The sequence below is a fragment of the Salmo salar genome, chromosome 17 (assembly GCF_965601325.2).
Source record: "Salmo salar chromosome 17, fSalSal1, whole genome shotgun sequence".
Lineage (NCBI taxonomy): Eukaryota > Metazoa > Chordata > Actinopteri > Salmoniformes > Salmonidae > Salmo > Salmo salar.
Genome location: NC_138307.1, coordinates 80,076,534 through 80,098,485, shown reverse-complemented (window position 1 = coordinate 80,098,485; position 21,952 = coordinate 80,076,534). Strand labels below are relative to the sequence as shown.

The 21,952-nt window shown below is 41.5% G+C and overlaps 1 protein-coding gene across 1 annotated transcript; it reads left to right on the top strand.

Moving 5' to 3' along the window:
* The first annotated feature begins 1,189 nt into the window (after positions 1-1,189).
* On the top strand, positions 1,190-12,277 carry LOC106595077 (tetraspanin-8). The gene is made up of 9 exons (XM_082964240.1): positions 1,190-1,394; positions 1,624-1,680; positions 1,779-1,898; positions 2,169-2,243; positions 2,558-2,653; positions 3,781-3,912; positions 5,363-5,404; positions 11,634-11,717; positions 11,903-12,277. Exons 1-9 carry the CDS (start codon positions 1,335-1,337, stop codon positions 12,005-12,007), a joined length of 771 nt encoding a protein of 256 aa, XP_082820366.1. The 5' UTR covers positions 1,190-1,334; the 3' UTR covers positions 12,008-12,277.
* The last annotated feature ends 9,675 nt before the right edge of the window (positions 12,278-21,952 follow it).

The following is a 21,952-nucleotide window of genomic DNA, read 5'->3' as shown; positions in this document are numbered from 1 at the left end:
TACCAAAGTGCCAAACAGCGCTGATAATAAACATCGATATAGGATACTTATATAGTGTAACGAACCTGGGTTTATAAGCACGGATATCTACCCTGCAGCTCGGGCTTGTTTTGGGGCACAGTCGATAGCACGCTGGACTTCGGGCTAGAAGGTCGAGGGTTCGAGACCTGCTCCCTGCCTGTTTCATTACAATATATTGAACACCTACCCACTACTGATATTAACTTTAAACAATTTATAGTCAAGCAACATTTCACCAATTATTTAGCTGGCAAATCGCCTGTTGACTGGTCAAGTAACCTCTTCGGCCAGGAAGTCCTTCATAAGGATTAGTCTGACAGGAGCCTCTGACTGGATGTACAGTTATACAGCCACCATCCGCTGGGATTTTGTGCTGTATCGCTACAATCTCTCTACAACACACACTCATACTCTAGCCATTACCAGTTTGTGTTAGCTACGCCAACCCTCTAGCTGAGCTGTTTCAGGCGGCATGGCTGTGTTGTTACTGCTACTAGAAATAACTATTTCATCTGGGGGCAACGATAGGCTCAAACATGAACGGTTTCAGTTGGTTTATTGGCTCCCTAACTAACAATTATTTCCTTCTCTGTAATAAACTAATTCTCAGACTTGGCGCTACTCAGTAAATTCAGCCATTTTGGGGAGTTCCAAAATGTTCTCGCCTGCCAGTGACAGCAATGCCAATATGGCCATTTACAGTTAGAGTTAGCTGGCTTCTAAATCCGTGTTTCCATTCACCTTTATATAAGAGGTGGTTCCCCTACAAACGCCTGATCATCTTAGTTTAGCATGCCATTGCTGCCAAGCTAGCTGCGTAGAACCATGTCGTCGCATTCAGTGCATACAGTGCAGTACAGCACTTCCTTTGTCATGCAGTTATTTATGACAAATATGGACATGTGTCAGTTTGTCACTTTCATGGTCATGTAGTGAAGATCTATTCAGCTACTGCAGAAACTGTCTTGAAGATAGCTAATGTTTTGCGATTTAGAGAAAACGTGCCAACAAGGGACGACGAGTTTGTCACTTTCCCCATTGACAAGCAGTTTGCCCAAATCCTGCCCTGCTCTGCTAAACATCATGTAAACGGCCGTCACAGAACGTTCCTGTCAGAAACCCTGCCTGTTTTAACGTCATTTACCGTAGATATACAGATGAAAGACCGCCCTCCTCACAAGCGGTGGTATTATTAAAGCAGGGTGTGCCGTTGAAACAGTCTGATTTGAGAACAGGGGCTAGATAAGCAAGTAGATACTCTGTGTGCCCAGCATCATTTTAACAGCTTGTTTTGCTCTTTGATTCTGTTCACAATGGCACAGGTCAACAGATGTCTGAAACAGCTGTTCTTTGGATTCAACATGTTGTCAGGGGTAAGCAATATTAACATGAGATAACCTCATACATTTTATTGTTCATTAAGTGTACCTGTTGGTTTATTCATAGATTTTTCTCCCTGTGTGTCTTTTAACCTCTTTATTTGGTATTTTTTTTATAAAGTAGTTCTGTTGTTTGACTACTTTCATTGTGTATGTTTCTAACTTTTCTTGATGTATTAATTGATGCATTCTAAATTGTGACCCGTTTTTCATGGTGTTTTAGATTGCAGGGTGTGTCCTATTGGTTTTGGCAGTGATCGCAGCACCATATAATACAGAGGTGAAATGATCCAACTAATTAACAACACAAACAACAACTGTAAAACTGAAGTCTTTGACTCACCCCCCAGTGACAATGCTTGTGATCATGTTTTCCAGCATGACCAAGGAGAGTCAATTGGCTTGACATGGATTATATCGACTGCAGCTGTTTCTGTGCTGCTCTCTTTACTTGGAGCATATGGTGCATACAAAGAGAACATTGTGATACTGCGAGTGGTAAATACTTGAATCTCATTGACACAATACAAAACAGTTCAAAAACATCACATTATTAACCTTTATTAACCATAGTGTTTCTATAAATCAAATACAAAATCAAACTTTTCCTGCAAGAGACAATAATATGGTTGCATGGTAACATTATTTAATTCAATGTGGCAGAAAATATATATAATAACATTTTAAAGAAATGTATTAAACAAAACTGTATCATTATGTATGATTTACTAATTGTTTGTTTGCCGAAAATGTGTGTTTTATTTTCAGTTCCTTGGAATAATAGGCTTTGGAACAATCTTCTTTCTTATTGTTGGATTTCAAATGGCTCGTTCAATGCCTGAGGTAAACTTTTCTTTAGATATTTAAAAGTCCTGTGAAATTAAAATCATAATTTGTCAATAGTTGCATTATTCTTTTAAAAAAATGCATTGATTTTATGCCGATATATCACTTACACTGTTTATCTTAAACTAAGCTGTTATACGGCCGGGTTTGAAAGTTCTGTAGACACAAGCTATTGCTATTATTTATTATTATTTCACAGTTTATATTTTGTACATTTACTTTGTGGCTTAATTAACACTTTAAATTAAATATAAAAGCATCTTAAATTGATGAATCGTCTCAAAATGTGTATTTTTTCCTCATTATTTAAGGCCATGCAACTGATTAAAGAAAACCTCCCTGCAATTACATCAGAAATGATGGCTGATGCAGAGCACCGACAAACTATCATGGCTCTACAAGTACAAGTACTGTGGAAGTCTACATATTGTCCACAATTACTAATATTCATAAATAGGTGGCAAAATTTGAATAACTTTCCCTAAATTCACAGGTTTTCCATAAATCCTGGATTCTGGATTTCATGCTCATTCCCTTCGTAATCTGGGAATCTGTCAGACAGGATTTCTGGAAAACCTGTGAATTTTTTTAAAGTTACCAGAATTTTGCAACCCAATTCATAAAGAAGTCTTAATGTGTCATGATCAATTTGTAAGACTAGCAATGTAAATTTCTCACTGTTTCTCACCTTGTGTTCACTGTTTCTCACCTTGTGTTCACTGTTTCTCATCTTGTGTTCACTGTTTCTCACCTTGTGTTCACTGTTTCTCACCTTGTGTTCACTGTTTCTCACCTTGTGTTCACTGTTTCTCACCTTGTGTTCACTGTTTCTCACCTTGTGTTCACTGTTTCTCACCTTGTGTTCACTGTTTCTCACCTCGTGTTCACTGTTTCTCACCTTGTGTTCACTGTTTCTCACCTTGTGTTCACTATTTCTTACCTCGTGTTCATCTTGTGTTCACTGTTTCTCACCTTGTGTTCACTGTTTCTCACCTTGTGTTCACTGTTTCTCACCTTGTGTTCACTATTTCTTACCTCGTGTTCACTATTTCTTACCTCGTGTTCATCTTGTGTTCACTGTTTCTCATCTTGTGTTCACTGTTTCTCACCTTGTGTTCACTATTTCTTACCTCGTGTTCATCTTGTGTTCACTGTTTCTCACCTTGTGTTCACTGTTTCTCACCTCGTGTTCACTGTTTCTCACCTTGTGTTCACTATTTCTTACCTCGTGTTCATCTTGTGTTCACTGTTTCTCACCTTGTGTTCACTGTTTCTCACCTTGTGTTCACTGTTTCTCACCTTGTGTTCACTATTTCTTACCTCGTGTTCATCTTGTGTTCACTGTTTCTCACCTTGTGTTCACTGTTTCTCACCTTGTGTTCACTGTTTCTCACCTTGTGTTCACTGTTTCTCATCTTGTGTTCACTGTTTCTCACCTTGTGTTCACTGTTTCTCACCTTGTGTTCACTGTTTCTCACCTCGTGTTCACTGTTTCTTACCTCGTGTTCACTGACAACTGTGTTTGCTGTTGCAGGGTAAGTGTTGTGGAATAATGAGTTACAGAGACTGGGATAGCAAGATTCCAGAGACCTGTAAATGTTCTAGTTTCAAGTCAGACCCGTCCCAATGTATGGAGGTGCAAACGACTAAAGATGGCGGCAACTGGGTGAGTAAAAAAAACACGTCAGCTGTTTTAAATGGGGCTAGGAGTTTTTAATCCTAACTATGTGATTTGAGCAGGAATAACTCCCGGCAACCAACTAATTCAATTACGAGGAATATTACAAGAAGAAAATGTTACATATAATAAAAACAATTTACAGTACCAGTCAAAAGTTTGGACACACCTACTCATTCAAGGGTTTTTCTTTATTTTTACTATTTTCTACATTGTGAAGACATACAAACTATGAAATAACACATGGAATCATGTAGAAACCAAAAAAAGTGTTCAACAAATCAAACTACGGTGAAAAACAAGCGCAAACCAGATGGGATGGCGTATCGCTGCAGAATGCTGTGGTAGCCATGCTGGTTAAGTGTGCCTTGAGTTTTAAGTAAATCACTGACAGTGTCACCAGCAAAGCACCCCCAAACCATCACACCACCTCCTCCATGCTTCACGCTGGGAACTATACATGCAGATCTCATCCATTCACCTACTCTGCGTCTCACAAAGACACAGCGGTTGGAACCAAAAATCTCAAATTGGAAATCATCAGACCAAAGGACAGATTTCCACCAGTCTAATGTCCATTGCGCATGTTTCTTGGCCCAAGCAAATCTCTTCTTTTTAGTGGTTTCTTTGCAGCAATTCGACAATGAAGGCCTGATTCACATAGTCTCCTCTGAACAGTTGATGTTGACATGTGTTACTTGAACTCTGTGAAGCATTTATTTGGGCTGCAATTTCTGAGGCTGGTAACTCTAATGAACTTATCCTCTGCAGCAGCGGTAGCTCTGGGTCTTCCTTTCCTGTGGCGGTCCTCATGAGAGCCAGTTTCATCATAGCGCTTGATGGTTTTTGCGACTGCGCTTGAAGAAATTTCTTGACATTTTCCAAGTTGACTGAACTTCATGTCTTAAAGTAATGATGGACTGTCGTTTCTCTTTGCTTATTTGAGCTGTTCTTCACATAATATGGACCTGGTCTTTTACCAAATAGGGCTATCTTCCGTATACCACCCCTACCTTGTCACAACACGACTGATTGGCCCAAAAGCATTAAGGAAAGCAATTCCACAAATGAACTTTTATCAAGGCACACCTGTTAATTGAAATGCATTCCAGGGGACTACCTCATGAAGCTGGTCAAGGGAATGCCAAGAGTGTGCAAAGCTGTCATCAAGGCAAAGGGTGTCTACTTTGAAGAATCTCAAATACAAAATATATTTTGATTTGTTTAACACTTTTTTGGTTACTACGTGATTCCATATGTATTATTTCATAGTTGTGATGTCTTCACTGTTATTCTACAATGTAGAAAATAGTCAAAATAAAGATAAACCCTTGAATGAGTAGGTGTCTCCAAACTATTGACTGGTACTGTATGTCAAAGAAATTTCAATCCAATAATGTTATTTTAAACGTTTTTCTTGCGTTCTTTGTTACTTCAGGGAAGATCTGACAAATCTGAAATGATGTGGATCTACAGAGAGGTAATGCTTCTTTATGTCAGCCAAAACAACACTATGCAACGCAATCGGAAAGTATTCAGAACCCTTCCCTTTTTCCACATTATGTTACATTAAAGCCTTATTTTAAAATGGATTTAAATAAAACAATTTACTCGTTAATCTACACACAATACCCCATAATGACAAAGTGACAACAGGTTTGTAGAAATTTTGGCAAATGTATTAAAAATAAAAACAACAGAAATACCTAATTTACATAAGTATTCAGATCCTTTGCTATGAGACTTGATATTGAGCTCAGCTGCATCCTGTTTCTTTTTTAAAATTTAACTGGGCAAGTCAGTTAAGAACAAATTCTGATTTACAATGACGGCCTCCCACGGCCAAACTCAAACCAGTATGACGCTGGACCAATTGTGCGCCGCCCTATGGGTCTCCCAATCACGGACGGTTGTGATACAGCCTGGAATCGAACCAAGGTCTGTAGTGACACTTTTAGCACTGAGATGCAGTGCCTTAGACCGCTGCACCACTCGGAAGCCCATTGATTATCCTTGAGATGTTTCTTCAACTTGATTGGCGTCCACCTGTGGTCATTTCACCTAATTGGACATGATTTGGAAATGATTTGGAAACTTCCAGGAGGACAACCATCTCTGCAGCACTCCACCAATCAGGCCTTTATGGTACAGTGGCCAGACGGAAGCCACTCCTCAGTAAAAGGCATATGACAGCCCGCTTGGAGTTTGCCAAAAGGCACCTAAAGGATTCTCAAACCTTGAGAAACAAGATTCTCTGGTCTGATGAAACCAAGATTGAACTGTTTGACCTGAATGCTAAGTGTCACGTCTTGATGAAACCTGGCACCATCCCTACGGTGAAGCATGGTGGTGATAGCATCATGCTGTGGGGATGTTTTTCAGAGGTAGGGACTGAGAGATTAGTCAGGATCGAGAGAAAGATGAATGGAGCAAAGTACAGCTAGATCCTTGATGAAAACCTGCTCCAGGGCGCTCAGGACCTCAGACTGGGGCGAAGGCTCACCTTCCAACAGGACAACGGCCCTAAGCACACAGTCAAGACAACGCAGGAGGGGCTTTGGGACAAGTCTCTGAATGTCCTTGAGTGGCCCAGCCAGAGATTGGAATTGAACCTGATTGAACATCTCTGGAGAAACCTGAAAATAGCTGTGCAGCAACGCTTCCCATCCAACCTGACAGAGCTTGAGAGGATCTTCAGAGAACAATGAGAGGATCTCCCCAAATACAGGTGTGCCAAGTCTTACCCAAGAAGACTCAAGGTTGTAATCGCTGCCAAAGGTTCTTCAATAAAGTCTTCAGTAAAGGGTCTGAATACTTATGTAAAAGTGATATTTCTGGGTTTATTTTTTTATATAAATTTGCTAACATTTCTAAAAACTTTTTTTTGCATTGTTGTTATGGGGTAATGTGTGTAGATTGATGAGAAAAAATGTTATCAATTTTTTCTCTGAATACTTTCCGAATGTACTGTATATTAATTATAAAATACGGTACATTTTGAGGAATCATTCTCTACTGAACCCTACACCACTGTACCCTACTCCACTGTACGCTAATCTACTGAACCATACCCCACCATATCCTACTCTACTATACCCTACTCTACTGGACCCTACCCCACCATATCCTTCTCTACTGTACCCTACTCTACTGCACCCGACTTTACCCCACCCTACTCTACTGCACCCTACTTTACCCCACCCTACTTTACTCTACCCTACTTTACTGTACTCTACTGTACCCTACCCTACTGTTCCCTACTTTACTGTACTCTACTGAATCCTACCCTACTAAACCGTACTCTACTGTACCCTACTCTACTGCACCCTACTCTACTGTACTCTACTCTACTGTACCCTACTCTACTCTACCCTACCCTACCCTACTTTACTACACCCTACTCTACTGAACCCTAACCTACTGTACCCTAACCTACTGTACCCTATTCCACTCTACCCCACTCTAATCTACCCGACTTTACTGTACTCTACTGCATCCTACACTGCTGTATCTTATTTTACTGCACCCTACCCTACTGTGCCCTACTTTACTGTACTCTACTGTACCCTACACTACTGTACCCTACCCTAATTAGCCCTACTTTACTGTACTTTACTGTACCCTACCCTACTGCACCCTACTTTACTGTAGTCTACCTAACCCTACTTTACTGTACCCTACTTTACCGACCTTACTTTACTGTACCCTACTTTACTGAACCCTACTCTACTCTATTGTACGCTACTTTACTGGACCCTACTTTACTGTACCCTTCCCTACTGTACCCTTCCCTACTCTACTTTTCCCCTACCCTACTGTATCCTTCCCTAATCTACTCTACCCTACCCCACCCTACTATACCCTACTGTGCCCTACCCCAATCTACCCTACCCCACCTTACTCTACCTAACCCTACCTGACTCAACCCTACTCTACTGTACCCTACTCTACTCTACTCTACTCTACTCTACTGTACCCTACCCTCATCACTGTTTCCTACCCTACCTACCCTACCCTACTCTACTCTACCATACCCTACCCTACTCTACTATACCCTACGCTACTCTACTGAACCCTACCCTACCCTACTCTACTGTGCTCTACCCTACTGTACTCTACCCTACGCTACTGTACCCTACCCTACTCTACTCTACTCTACTCTACTCTACTCTACTCTACTGTACCCTACCCCACCCTACCCTACCCCACCCTACCCTACCCTACTCTACTCTACTGCACCCTACCCCACCCTACCCTACCCTACCCTACTCTACTCTACTCTACTCTACTCTACTCTACTCTACTCTACTGCACCCTACCCCACCCTACCCTACCCTACCCTACTCTACTCTACTCTACTCTACTGTACCCTACTCTACTCTACTCTACTGGACTCTACCCTACCCTACTCTACTCTAACCCACTCTACTCTATTGTACCCTACTCTACTCTACTCTACTCTACTCTACTGCACCCTACCCCACCCACCCTACCTTACCCTACCCTACTCTAATCTACTCTACTCTACCCTACTCTACTGTACCCTACTCTACTCTACTGGACCCTACTATACCCTACCCTACCCTACTCTACTCTACTCTACTCTACCCCACTCTACTCTATTGTACCCTACCCTACTATACTCTACTCTACTTTACTCTACCCTACTGTACTCTACTGTACCCTACTCTACTCTACTCTACTGTACACTACGCTACTCTACTCTACTGTACCCTGCTCTACTGTACACTACGCTACTCTACTCTACTCTATTCTACTGTACACTACGCTACTCTACTTTACCCTACCCTACACTACTGTACTCTACTGTACTCTACCCTACGCTACTGTAACCCACCCTACTCTACTCTACTCTACCCTACCCTACTATACTGTATCCTACTCTACGCTACCCAACCCTACTCAACCCTACCCTACTATACTGTATCCTACTCAACCCTACCCTACTATACTGTATCCTACTCTACCCTACGCTACTGTAACCCACCCTACTCTACTCTACTCTACCCTACTCTACTCTACCCTACTCTACTCTACTCTACTGCACCCTACCCCGCCATACCCTACTCTACTGCACCCTACTCTACTGCGCCCTACTTTACTGTACCCATACCCTACCCTACTCTACTGTACTCTACTGTACCCTGCTCTACTGTACTCTATTGTACCCTACCCTACTCTACTGTACCCTACTCTACTGTACTCTACTGTACCCTACTCTACTGTACTCTACCCTACTGTACCCTACTCTACTGTACCCTACTCTACCCTACCTTTCTCTACTGTAATCCTCTGTACCCTACTTTACTGTACCCTACCCTACTGTACTTTACTGTACCCTACTCTACTGTACTCTACTGTACCCTACCCTACTCTACTGTACCCTACTCTACTGTTTCTACTTTACCCTATCAATGAACACAGTTTATTTATAACGTTTTTTACATCAGCAGATGTCACAAAGTGCTTATACAGAAACAAAGTCAAAAACCCCAAAAAGCAAACAATGCAGATTTATCCCTACTCTACTGTACCCTACTCCACTGTACCCTACTCCACTGTACCCTACTCCACTGTACCCTACTCCACTGTACTCTACTGAACCCTACTCTATTGTACAATACTGTAACACAATATACTGTACCTTACTGGTCCCTACTCTGCTGTACCCCACTCAATCCTACTCTACTGTACCCTACTCTACTGTACCCTACTGATCCATACAGTACTGTACCCTACTCTACTGTACTGCACCCTAATTTACTGTACACTACTGTACCCTACTCTACTGTACTGTACCCTACTTTACTGCACCCTACTCTACTGTACCATAACCCTACTCTACCATACCATGCTCTACTCTACCCTACTCTAATGAACCCTACTCTACTGCACCCTACTGTATCATACTCTACTGTACGGCATCACTACTCTAATGTGCTCTGCTCTACCCTAATTTACTGTACCCTACTCTATTAACCCTACTCTATTGTACCCTACTGTACTGTACCCTACTCTAATGTACTCTATGTCACTGTACCCTAATCTACTTTACCATACTCTACTGTAGTGTACCCTAGTATACTATACCATAATTTACTCTACCCTACTCTACTGTACCCTAAACTGTACTGTAATCCACCCTAATTTACTGTATTCTGCTCTATTGTACCCTACTCTACTGTGCTCTATTGTACCCTACTCTACTGTACCCTACTCTACCGTAGTATACTCTACTGTACTGTACTGTACTGTACTGTACTCTACCGTACTCTACTGTACTGTACTCTACTGCACCCTACCGTAGTATACTCTACTGTACTGTACTGTACTGTGCTCTACTGTACCCTACTCTACTCTACTCTACCATACTGTACTGTACTGTGCTCTACTGTACCCTACTCTACTGTACTCTACTCTACCGTACTGTACTGTACTCTACTGTACCCTACTCTACTGTAGTATACTCTACTGTACGGTACTGTACTGTACACTACCGTACTCTACTGTACTGTACTCTACTGCACCCTACCGTAGTATACTCTACTGTACTGTACTGTACTGTGCTCTACTGTACCCTACTCTACCGTATTATACTCTACTCTACTGTACTGTACTGTACTCTACTGTACCCTACTCTACCGTAGTATACTCTACTGTACTGTACTGTACTCTACTCTACCGTACTGTACTCTACTCTACTGTGCTGTACTCTACTGTACTGTACTCTACTGTACTGTACTGTACTCTACTGTACCCTTCTCTACCGTAGTATACTCTACTGTACTCTACTGTACTCTACTCTACCGTACTGTACTCTACTGTACTGTACTATACTGTACACTACTCTACTGTAGTATACTCTACTGTACTCTACTCTACCGTACTGTACTCTACTGTACTGTACTCTACTGTACCTTACTCTACTGTAGTATACTCTACTGTACTCTACTATACCCTACTCTACCGTAGTATACTCTACTGTACTATACTCTACCATACTGTACTCTACTGTACTGTACTCTACTGTACCCTACTCTACCGTAATATACTCTACTGTACTCTACTGTACTGTACTCTACTGTACCCTACTCTACCATAGTATACTCTACTGTACTGTACTCTACCGTACTGTACTCTACTGTACTGTACTCTACTGTACCCTACTCTACCGTAGTATACTGTACTGTACTGTACTGTACTCTACCGTACTGTACTGTACTGTACTCTACCGTACTGTACAGTACTGTACACAAGTTTACTCTACTTGAGTTTCTTACAATTGAAGAAAAGGCCCATGAACTCTTGATCTAGTGATCTTGGTCTTGCGACCATCAAGACCACATAAATTCAGTCTTTAACTTGTCATGGTCTCAACTCACTGGGTCTGGGTCTTAGGACCAATGTCCTGGTATACATCTTGGTCTTGGCTCCTGGATATTACCTTAGTCTTTGTTTTACAAACCACAGGCAACCCAATTTGATGAAAGCAACGCTCTCTGATCATTGGCAAATCACTCTCGACCCATAGAAATCCCCACCCAGTTGACTACTTTTAAATGGTGGAAGCAATGTGGCAATGTCTATACCAAAACAAAGTGATATCCTTCTAGACTAGAGTCCTCCTTTTACTGTATATCTAATGGACCAATGAATGTAAATATCAATGGATGTGTCTCTCCTCTCAGCCCTGTGGTCCTCTCATCTTGAAGAACTTCGACTCTGCTTTTAAGACCGGACTTGGATTCTTCTTGGGATTTGGTGTTTATTCTGTATGGAATTATTTATAATAATTTTTCTAATACATTATACATAACAAATATTCAACCAAACTCAATTTAACTCCTTTGTAATTTTTTTGTTGTTTATCCCTGATTTACCCGTCCCTCCCATGTTTGATTGAATTCCAGCCATATTGTGTTATGGGTAATTTAATTTTGTAACATCCTTCCCACAGTTGATTGGGCTAGTGTTATCCGGCATGATGATTCGTCAGATCAAGAAGGTGCAGTCTACTGAAGTTCCTGAGACTATAGACGATGGATATCGTTTCACACCTTAATTCCAGGCAATTCGCCATGTGGAGGGAGTTGTGGGAGTTGTGGGAGTTTAACCGACGACCTTACACCCATAACCAGGGATGAGGTCAGAGTTTCAGTTTTGGCATCCTGGCAAGAGGCGAGGAGTAGAAGGTGCTCGAACAACGTGAGACGAGGTGCAACCAAAAAAAAGAATATGAGCGTTCGGAATGAAAAGGCCCAACTCACTGCTCACCGTTCATTTCATTTGTGTATAACCTTTTCTTTTTTATCATAATAAAGTTTCGTCTGTCCATGGCTTTTCTGGTCATTCTGATGGTCCATTAAAACGGACAAAACGTCATGATTTTAACTGAAAATAGATTAGTAACGTATCAAGCTTTTAACTGAGAACGAGAGTCATGCCTTTTTTTACCTTTAAATTCAGGCTAGAAGAGTAAGAAGTGTCCTTAGGATGACCTTAGTATGACCTTTAGAGTGAGACATTATGAAGCACTGTAATAGGGAAGTTCTGCTCTAGACGCACTGACAAAAACAATTAATGGCTGTGTCCCAAATGGTACCCTCTTCTCTACTACCCCATAAGCCTCTGGTCACAAATAGTGCACTACATAGGGAATAGGGTGCCGTTTGGGAAGCAAGCCAACGTAATAAGGAAGCTCTGCTCTAGCCCCACACTGACAATATCATTCCCTCTTCTGTCTTCTGTCAATATGGCTTGTAATCAGCTTTCTGAGATGAGCTTTATTGTTTACATTGTAAATCATGTCTTATTGTACACAGATAAATTGCTAGATTGTATTTCCACAGTAAAGTGTCGTCCGTCCAGAAACCAAACGTCTAGAGACTAAACTTCCATGCAAGCAGCACTGTAGACTGCATTTACTAACATCCGCTATAGTGAACTCCTAAAGTATTGGGACAGTGACACAATAATGTATTCTGTCATTTTGGAGTCACTGTTATTCTAAAGAGAATATGTTTTAATGAATAATCCTGAATGAATCGTGAGTAATGATGAGTGAGAAAGTTACAGAGGCACAAATACCTCCTCAAATAGGCACAAATACCTCCTCTCTTTCTGCTCTCTTCCTCCTTTCTTACTCCTCTCTTCCTCCCTCTCTTCCTCCTCTATTTCCTCCTCCCTTCCTCCACTCTTCCTCGACTCTTCCTCCTCTCTTCCTCCTCTATTCCCTCCTCTCTACCTCCCTCTCTTCCCCCTCTATTCCCTCCTCCCTTCCTCCACTCTTCCACGACTCTTCCTCCTCTCTTCCTCCTCTATTCCCTCCTCTCTTCCTCCTCTCTTCCTCCCTCTCTTCCTCCTCTATTTCCTCCTCCCTTCCTCCACTCTTCCTCAACACTTCCTCCACTCTTCCTCCTCTATTCCCTCCTCCCTTCCTCCACTCTTCCTCGACTCTTCCTCCTCTCTTCCTCCTCTCTTCCTCCTCTCTTCCTCCCTCTCTTCCTCCTCTATTTCCTCCTCCCTTCCTCCACTCTTCCTCAACACTTCCTCCACTCTTCCTCCACTATTCCCTCCTCTCTTCCTCCTCTCTTCCTCCTCTATTTCCTCCTTGACTCTTCCTCCACTCTTCCTCCACTCTTCCTCCTCTATTTCCTCCACTCTTCCTCCTCTATTTCCTCCTCTCTTCCTCCACTCTTCCTCCTCTATTTCCTCCTCTCTTCCTCCACTCTTCCTCCTCTATTTCCTCCTCTCTTCCTCCACTCTTCCTCCTCTATTCCCTCCACTCTTCCTCCACTTTTCCTCCACTCTCCCTCCTCTCTTCCACCTCTTTTTCTCCTCTATTCCCTCCTCTTTTATTCCTCTGTTCCCTCCACTCTTCCCCCTCTCTTCCTCCACTCTTCCTCCTCTCTTCCTCCTCTATTCCCTCCTCTTTTCTTCCTCTATTCCCTCCTCTCTTCCCTCCTCTCTTCCTCCACTCTTCCTCCTCTCTTCCCTCCTCTCTTTCCGCTCTCTCTCTGCTCTCTTCCTCCTTTATTTCTCCTCTCTTTCTGCTCTCTTTCTGCCTCTCTTCCTCTCTTCCTTCTCTCTTCCTCCTCTCTTCCCTCTATTCCCTCCTCTATTTCCTCCACTCTTCCCCCTCTCTTTCTGCTCTCTTTCTGCTCTCTTCCACCTCTCTTCCTCCTCTCTTCCTACTCTCTTCCACCTCTCTTCCTCCTTTTCTAATTACTTCTGCTTCACTTCACTACAACTGTTCACTGTCTGATAGAAAGAAAACTCACAGAAGAACTGCAGATTGCAACTGACATATTTCACTACAATGCCGATAAAAAGTATTTGCCCCCTTTCTAATTTTCTCTACTTTTGCATATTTTTGATAGTGAATGTTATCAGATCTTCAACCAAACCTGATATTAGATAAAGAACCTGATATTAGATAAAGAACCTGATATTAGATAAAGAACCTGATATTAGATAAAGAGAACCTGATATTAGATAATGAACCTGATATTAGATAAAGAACCTGATATTAGATAAAGAACCTGATATTAGATAAAGAACCTGATATTAGATAAAGAGAACCTGATATTAGATAAAGAACCTGATATTAGATAAAGAACCTAATATTAGATAAAGAACCTGATATTAGATAATGAACCTGATATTAGATAAAGAACCTGATATTAGATAAAGAACCTGGTATTAGATAAAGAACCTGATATTAGATAAAGAACCTGATATTAGATAAAGGACCTGATATTAGATAAAGAACCTGATATTCGATAAAGAACCTGATATTAGATAAAGAACCTGATATTAGATAAAGAACCTGGTATTAGATAAAGGGAACCTGATATTAGATAAAGAACCTGATATTAGATAAAGAACCTGATATTAGATAAAGGACCTGATATTAGATAAAGAACCTGATATTAGATAAAGAACCTGATATTAGATAAAGAACCTGATATTAGATAAAGAACCTGATATTAGATAAAGAACCTGATATTAGATAAAGAACCTGATATTAGATAAAGGACCTGATATTAGATAAAGGGAACCTGATATTAGATAAAGAACCTGATATTAGATAAAGAACATGATATTAGATAAAGGGAACCTGATATTAGATAAAGAACCTGATATTAGATAAAGAACATGATATTAGATAAAGAACCTGATATTAGATAAAGAACCTGGTATTAGATAAAGAACCTGATATTAGATAAAGAACCTGATATTAGATAAAGAACCTGATATTAGATAAAGAACCTGATATTAGATAAAGGGAACCTGATATTAGATAAAGAACATGATATTAGATAAAGAACCTGATATTAGATAAAGAACCTGGTATTAGATAAAGAACCTGATATTAGATAAAGAACCTGATATTAGATAAAGGGAACCTGATATTAGATAAAGAACCTGATATTAGATAAAGAACCTGATATTTGATAAAGGACCTGATATTAGATAAAGAACCTGATATTAGATAAAGAACCTGATATTAGATAAAGAACCTGATATTAGATAAAGAACCTGATATTAGATAAAGAACCTGATATTAGATAAAGGGAACCTGATATTAGATAAAGAACCTGATATTAGATAAAGAACCTGATATTAGATAAAGGGAACCTGATATTAGATAAAGAACCTGATATTAGATAAAGAACCTGATATTAGATAAAGAACCTGATATTAGATAAAGAACCTGATATTAGATAAAGAACCTGATATTAGATAAATAACCTGATATTAGATAAAGAACCTGATATTAGATAAAGAACCTGATATTAGATAAATAACCTGATATTAGATAAAGAACCTGATATTAGATAAAGAACCTGGTATTAGATAAAGGACCTGATATTAGATAAAGAACCTGATATTAGATAAAGAACCTGATATTAGATAAAGAACATGATATTAGATAAAGAACCTGATATTAGATAAAGAACCTGGTATTAGATAAAGAACCTGATATTAGATAAAGAACCTGATATTAGATAAAGAACCTGATATTAGATAAAGAACCTGGTATTAGATAAAGAACCTGATATTAGATAAAGAACCTGATATTAGATAAAGAACCTGATATTAGATAAAGAACCTGGTATTAGATAAAGAACCTGATATTAGATAAAGAACCTGATATTAGATAAAGAACCTGATATTAGATAAAGAACCTGGTATTAGATAAAGGGAACCTGGGTGAACGAATAACACAACAATAACACTTATTTTATTTATTTAATTAACAAAGTTATGCAACACCTAATTCCCCTGTGTAAAAAAGTATTTGCCCCCTTACACTCAATAACTGGTTGTGCCACCTTTATCTGCAATGACTGCAACCAAATGCTTCCTTTATTTGTTGATCAGTCTCTCACATCGCTGTGGATGAATTTTGGCCCACTCTTCCATGCAGAACTGCTGTAACTCAGTGACATTTGTGGGTTTTCAAGCATGAACTACTCGTATAAAGTTCTGCCACAACATGTCAATTGGTATTAGGTTTGGACTTTGACCAGGCCGTTCCCAATCTTCAAATGTGTCGCTTTATTAGCCATTTTCATGTAGACTTGATTGTGTGTTTTGGATCATTGTCTTGCTGCATGACCCAGCTGTGCTTAAGCTTCAGCTCACAGATGGATGGCCTGACATTCTCCTGTATGTCGTCCAGAAATGTATACATTTAAACCGTCTGTTTTTTGGCAAACTTGAGTCAGCTTTTTGGATGACATGAGTCCCATTTATGCCTGGTCGAAAACCAAACACTGCATTCCACAGTAAGAACCTTATACCAACGGTCAAGCATGGTGGTGGTAGTGGGATGGTTTGGGGATGCTTTGCTGCCTCAGGACCTGGACGACTTTGCCTTAATAGAAGGAACCATGAGAATATCAGAGAATTCTACAGGAGAATGTCAGGCCATCTGTCTGTGAGGTGAAGCTTAAGCACAGCTGGGTCATGCAGCAAGACAATGATCCAAAACACACAATCAAGTCCACATGAAAATGGTTAAAAAGCGAAACATTTGAAGTTGTGGAACGGCCTTGTCAAAGTCCAGACCTAATACCAATTGCTTGAAAACTTGAAAAACCACAAATGTTGCTGAGTTACAACAGTTCTGCATGGAAGAGTGGGCCTAAATTCCTCCACAGAGATGTGAGAGATTGATCCACAACTACAGGAAGCATTTGGTTGCAGTCACTGCAGATAAAGGTGGCACAACCAGTTGTTGAGTGTGAGCAGTGGTGGAAAAAGTACTCAATTGTCAGAAAGGTGGCAAATACCTTTTTCACGGTAATGTATGTTTGCCTGTGACTGCATTTAGTGTCTTAAATCTCTATTTGCTAGGTCCACATCTCTATTTTGTTTTATCAACTAACCGCAGGGGTTCTCATACCTCTCCTCGGGGAACCTGAGGAGAGGTATGAAAACAGATGGGGATCCCTGAGGAGAGGTTAGAAAACAGATGGGGATCCCTGAGGAGAGGTTAGAAAACAGATGGGGGTCCCTGAGGAGAGGTATGAAAACAGATGGGGAGCCTGAGGAGAGGTTAGAAAACAGATGGGGATCCCTGAGGAGAGGTTAGAAAACAGATGGGGATCCCTGAGGAGAGGTTAGAAAACAGATGGGGGTCCCTGAGGAGAGGTTAGAAAACAGATGGGGATCCCTGAGGAGAGGTTAGAAAACAGATGGGGGTCCCTGAGGAGAGGTTAGAAAACAGATGGGGATCCCTGAGGAGAGGTATGAAAACAGATGGGGATCCCTGAGGAGAGGTGTGAGAGCCATTAAACTAATGCATCATTGTGGAATAATACTTTAATTAACTTTTCCAACTCTAACTAACATATACTGCTACTCAGTTATCACTAACTACCTGGACAGCATTACAAAGCAGCCTGATGTATTTAGTTGTGTGACTGCGGTGGTCTCAGCAACTCCTTGCTTAGTCTTTGCCCAGTTGACCCACTCTGTAGGGGCTTCCTGTTGACTGCAATTACCTTTTCCGACCACAAGAGGGAAGTAGATATCACTTTATAAAGCCTACACGTCAAACTGATCAACAACTAGCCATGTTTACTATGCAAGTAATCGCTTGTGGACAGATGCAGGTGATTTTATTTCTGAGTGTCAGAGATGACTTTATAAGTAGAAACCTCTACCCTGGTAGGCCAGTCTCTTAGTGAGTTCCTGTCTGTCTCTGTTCATTGCCATGGTAACGTGATAGAATAATTGGTCTCCAACTAAAAAGACAAGTCTGAAACGTCTTTATGGGCCTGTGGCGTTACCATTCCAGCTCCAATATCTCAGTCCCAAATAGCACCCTATTTCTGACATAGTGCACAATTTTTGCTCTGGTCAAAAGTAGTGCACTGTGTAGGGCAAAGGGTTCCATTTTGGGAGGCCGATACAGTCTCACCTTCTTCCCTGTGATGTCACATGTCTCACCAGGCATGATCACACCTGCATGGCCATGAACCGGCCTCATCTCCTTCTGAAGGATACCAATGGTCTCCCTCAAATGCATGTCTTCTGCTCTCATTCTTCCTCTCTCTGGGGTCATCCTCTCTCTGGGGTCATCCTCTCTCTGGGGTCATCCTCTCTCTGGGGTCATCCTCTCTCTGGGGTCATACTCTCTCTGGGGTCATCCTCTCTCTGGGGTCATCCTCTCTCTGGGGTCATCCTCTCTCTGGGGTCATACTCTCTCTGGGGCCATCCTCTCTCTGGGGTCATACTCTCTCTGGGGTCATCCTCTCTCTGGGGTCATCCTCTCTCTGGGGTCATCCTCTCTCTGGGGTCATCCTCTCTCTGGGACCATCCTCTCTCTGGGGTCATCCTCTCTCTGGGGCCATCCTCTCTCTGGGGTCATCCTCTCTCTGGGACCATCCTCTCTCTGGGGTCATCCTCTCCCTGGGGTCATCCTCTCTCTGGAACCATCCTCTCTCTGGGGTCATCCTCTCTCTGGGGTCATCCTCCATCTCTTTCTCCCTTTCTCTGTCCTCTCTCCTTTGTCTCTGTCTCACACTGTCTCCCACAACTGTCCTCCTAACGCTTGTCTATCTCTCTCTCTCTCTCAACACCACTCTCTCCACTGTCGCTTTCTTACTACGCTCTCTTATCTTCCTCCTCTCCTCCTTCAGGCCCTTCATCTCTTTCTCCATCTGTCTCTCTCTCCATCTTTTATTCTTTATTCTTATTCTCTGCCATAACCTCATTCATCTTCCTCCTTTCATTCTCCATCATCGTCTTTCTCACTTTGTATATTTTATTCATAAAGTTGATCTCACAATTTTCATATTTAAAGAACTTCCTCTCAACCTTCATCCCCCACTGTTAAGCCTCTCTCTCTTTCTGCAGTCTTGTCCGTTGCCGTCTCGCCCCCTTCAACTCTTTCTCCTTCTCTTCTTTCTCTACGTACTATTCTCTCCATCTCTGATTCTATCCTCTCCATCTCTGATTCTAACCTCTCCATCTCTGATTCTAACCTCTCCATCTCTGATTCTATCCTCTCCATCTCTGATTCTAACCTCTCCATCTCTGATTCTAACCTCTCCATCTCTGATTCTATCCTCTCCATCTCTGATTCTAACCTCTCCATCTCTGATTCTAACCTCTCCATCTCTGATTCTAAACTCTCCATCTCTGATTCTATCCTCTCCATCTCTGATTCTAACCTCTCCATCTCTGATTCTAACCTCTCCATCTCTGATTCTAAACTCTCCATCTCTGATTCTAACCTCTCATCTCTGATTCTAACCTCTCCATCTCTGATTCTAACCTCTCCATCTCTGATTCTATCCTCTCCATCTCTGATTCTAACCTCTCCATCTCTGATTCTATCCTCTCCATCTCTGATTCTAACCTCTCCATCTGTGATTCTATCCTCTCCATCTCTGATTCGAACCTCTCCATCTCTGATTCGAACCTCTCCATCTCTGATTCGAAACTCTCCATCTCTGATTCTAACCTCTCCATCTCTGATTCTAACCTCTCATCTCTGATTCTATCCTCTCCATCTCTGATTCTAAACTCTCCATCTCTGATTCGAACCTCTCCATCTCTGGTTCTAACCTCTTCATCTCTGATTCTAACCTCTCCATCTCTGATTCTAACCTCTCCATCTCTGATTCTAACCTCCCCATCTCTGATTCTATCCTCTCCATCTCTGATTCTAACCTCTCATCTCTGATTCTAACCTCTCCATCTCTGATTCTAACCTCTCCATCTCTGATTCTATCCTCTCCATCTCTGATTCTAACCTCCCCATCTCTGATTCTATCCTCTCCATCTCTGATTCTAACCTCTCCATCTCTGATTCTAACTTCTCCATCTCTGACTCTATCCTCTTCATCTCTGATTCTATCTTCTTCATCTCTGATTCTAACCTCTCCATGTCTGATTCTAACCTCTCCATCTCTGACTCTATCCTCTTCATCTCTGATTCTAACCTCTCCATCTCTGATTCTATCCTCTCCATCTCTGATTCTAACCTCTCCATCTCTGATTCTAACCTCTCCATCTCTGATTCTAACCTCTCCATCTCTGATTCTAACCTCTCCATCTCTGATTCTAACCTCTCCATCTCTGATTCTAAACTCTCCATCTCTGATTCTAACCTCTCATCTCTGATTCTAACCTCTCCATCTCTGATTCTAACCTCTCCATCTCTGATTCTATCCTCTCCATCTCTGATTCTAACCTCTCCATCTCTGATTCTATCCTCTCCATCTCTGATTCTAACCTCTCCATCTGTGATTCTATCCTCTCCATCTCTGATTCGAACCTCTCCATCTCTGATTCGAACCTCTCCATCTCTGATTCTAACCTCTCCATCTCTGATTCTAACCTCTCCATCTCTGATTCTAACCTCTCCATCTCTGATTCTAACCTCTCCATCTCTGATTCTAACCTCTCATCTCTGATTCTATCCTCTCCATCTCTGATTCTAAACTCTCCATCTCTGATTCGAACCTCTCCATCTCTGGTTCTAACCTCTTCATCTCTGATTCTAACCTCTCCATCTCTGATTCTAACCTCTCCATCTCTGATTCTAACCTCCCCATCTCTGATTCTATCCTCTCCATCTCTGATTCTAACCTCTCATCTCTGATTCTAACCTCTCCATCTCTGATTCTAACCTCTCCATCTCTGATTCTATCCTCTCCATCTCTGATTCTAACCTCCCCATCTCTGATTCTATCCTCTCCATCTCTGATTCTAAACTCTCCATCTCTGATTCTAACCTCTCATCTCTGATTCTAACCTCTCCATCTCTGATTCTAACCTCTCCATCTCTGATTCTATCCTCTCCATCTCTGATTCTAACCTCTCCATCTCTGATTCTATCCTCTCCATCTCTGATTCTAACCTCTCCATCTGTGATTCTATCCTCTCCATCTCTGATTCGAACCTCTCCATCTCTGATTCGAACCTCTCCATCTCTGATTCTAACCTCTCCATCTCTGATTCTAACCTCTCCATCTCTGATTCTAACCTCTCCATCTCTGATTCTAACCTCTCCATCTCTGATTCTAACCTCTCCATCTCTGATTCTAACCTCTCATCTCTGATTCTATCCTCTCCATCTCTGATTCTAAACTCTCCATCTCTGATTCGAACCTCTCCATCTCTGGTTCTAACCTCTTCATCTCTGATTCTAACCTCTCCATCTCTGATTCTAACCTCTCCATCTCTGATTCTAACCTCCCCATCTCTGATTCTATCCTCTCCATCTCTGATTCTAACCTCTCATCTCTGATTCTAACCTCTCCATCTCTGATTCTAACCTCTCCATCTCTGATTCTATCCTCTCCATCTCTGATTCTAACCTCCCCATCTCTGATTCTATCCTCTCCATCTCTGATTCTAACCTCTCCATCTCTGATTCTAACTTCTCCATCTCTGACTCTATCCTCTTCATCTCTGATTCTATCTTCTTCATCTCTGATTCTAACCTCTCCATGTCTGATTCTAACCTCTCCATCTCTGACTC

Excerpts from the sequence above, each read along its gene's own strand:
- LOC106595077 (XM_082964240.1), top strand. The coding sequence starts at position 1,335 with ATGGCACAGGTCAACAGATGTCTGAAACAGCTGTTCTTTGGATTCAAC. Across the intron at positions 1,681-1,778 it reads CAGCACCATATAATACAGAG|CATGACCAAGGAGAGTCAAT; the intron begins GTGAAATGATCC and ends CATGTTTTCCAG. Across the intron at positions 2,244-2,557 it reads TGGCTCGTTCAATGCCTGAG|GCCATGCAACTGATTAAAGA; the intron begins GTAAACTTTTCT and ends TCATTATTTAAG.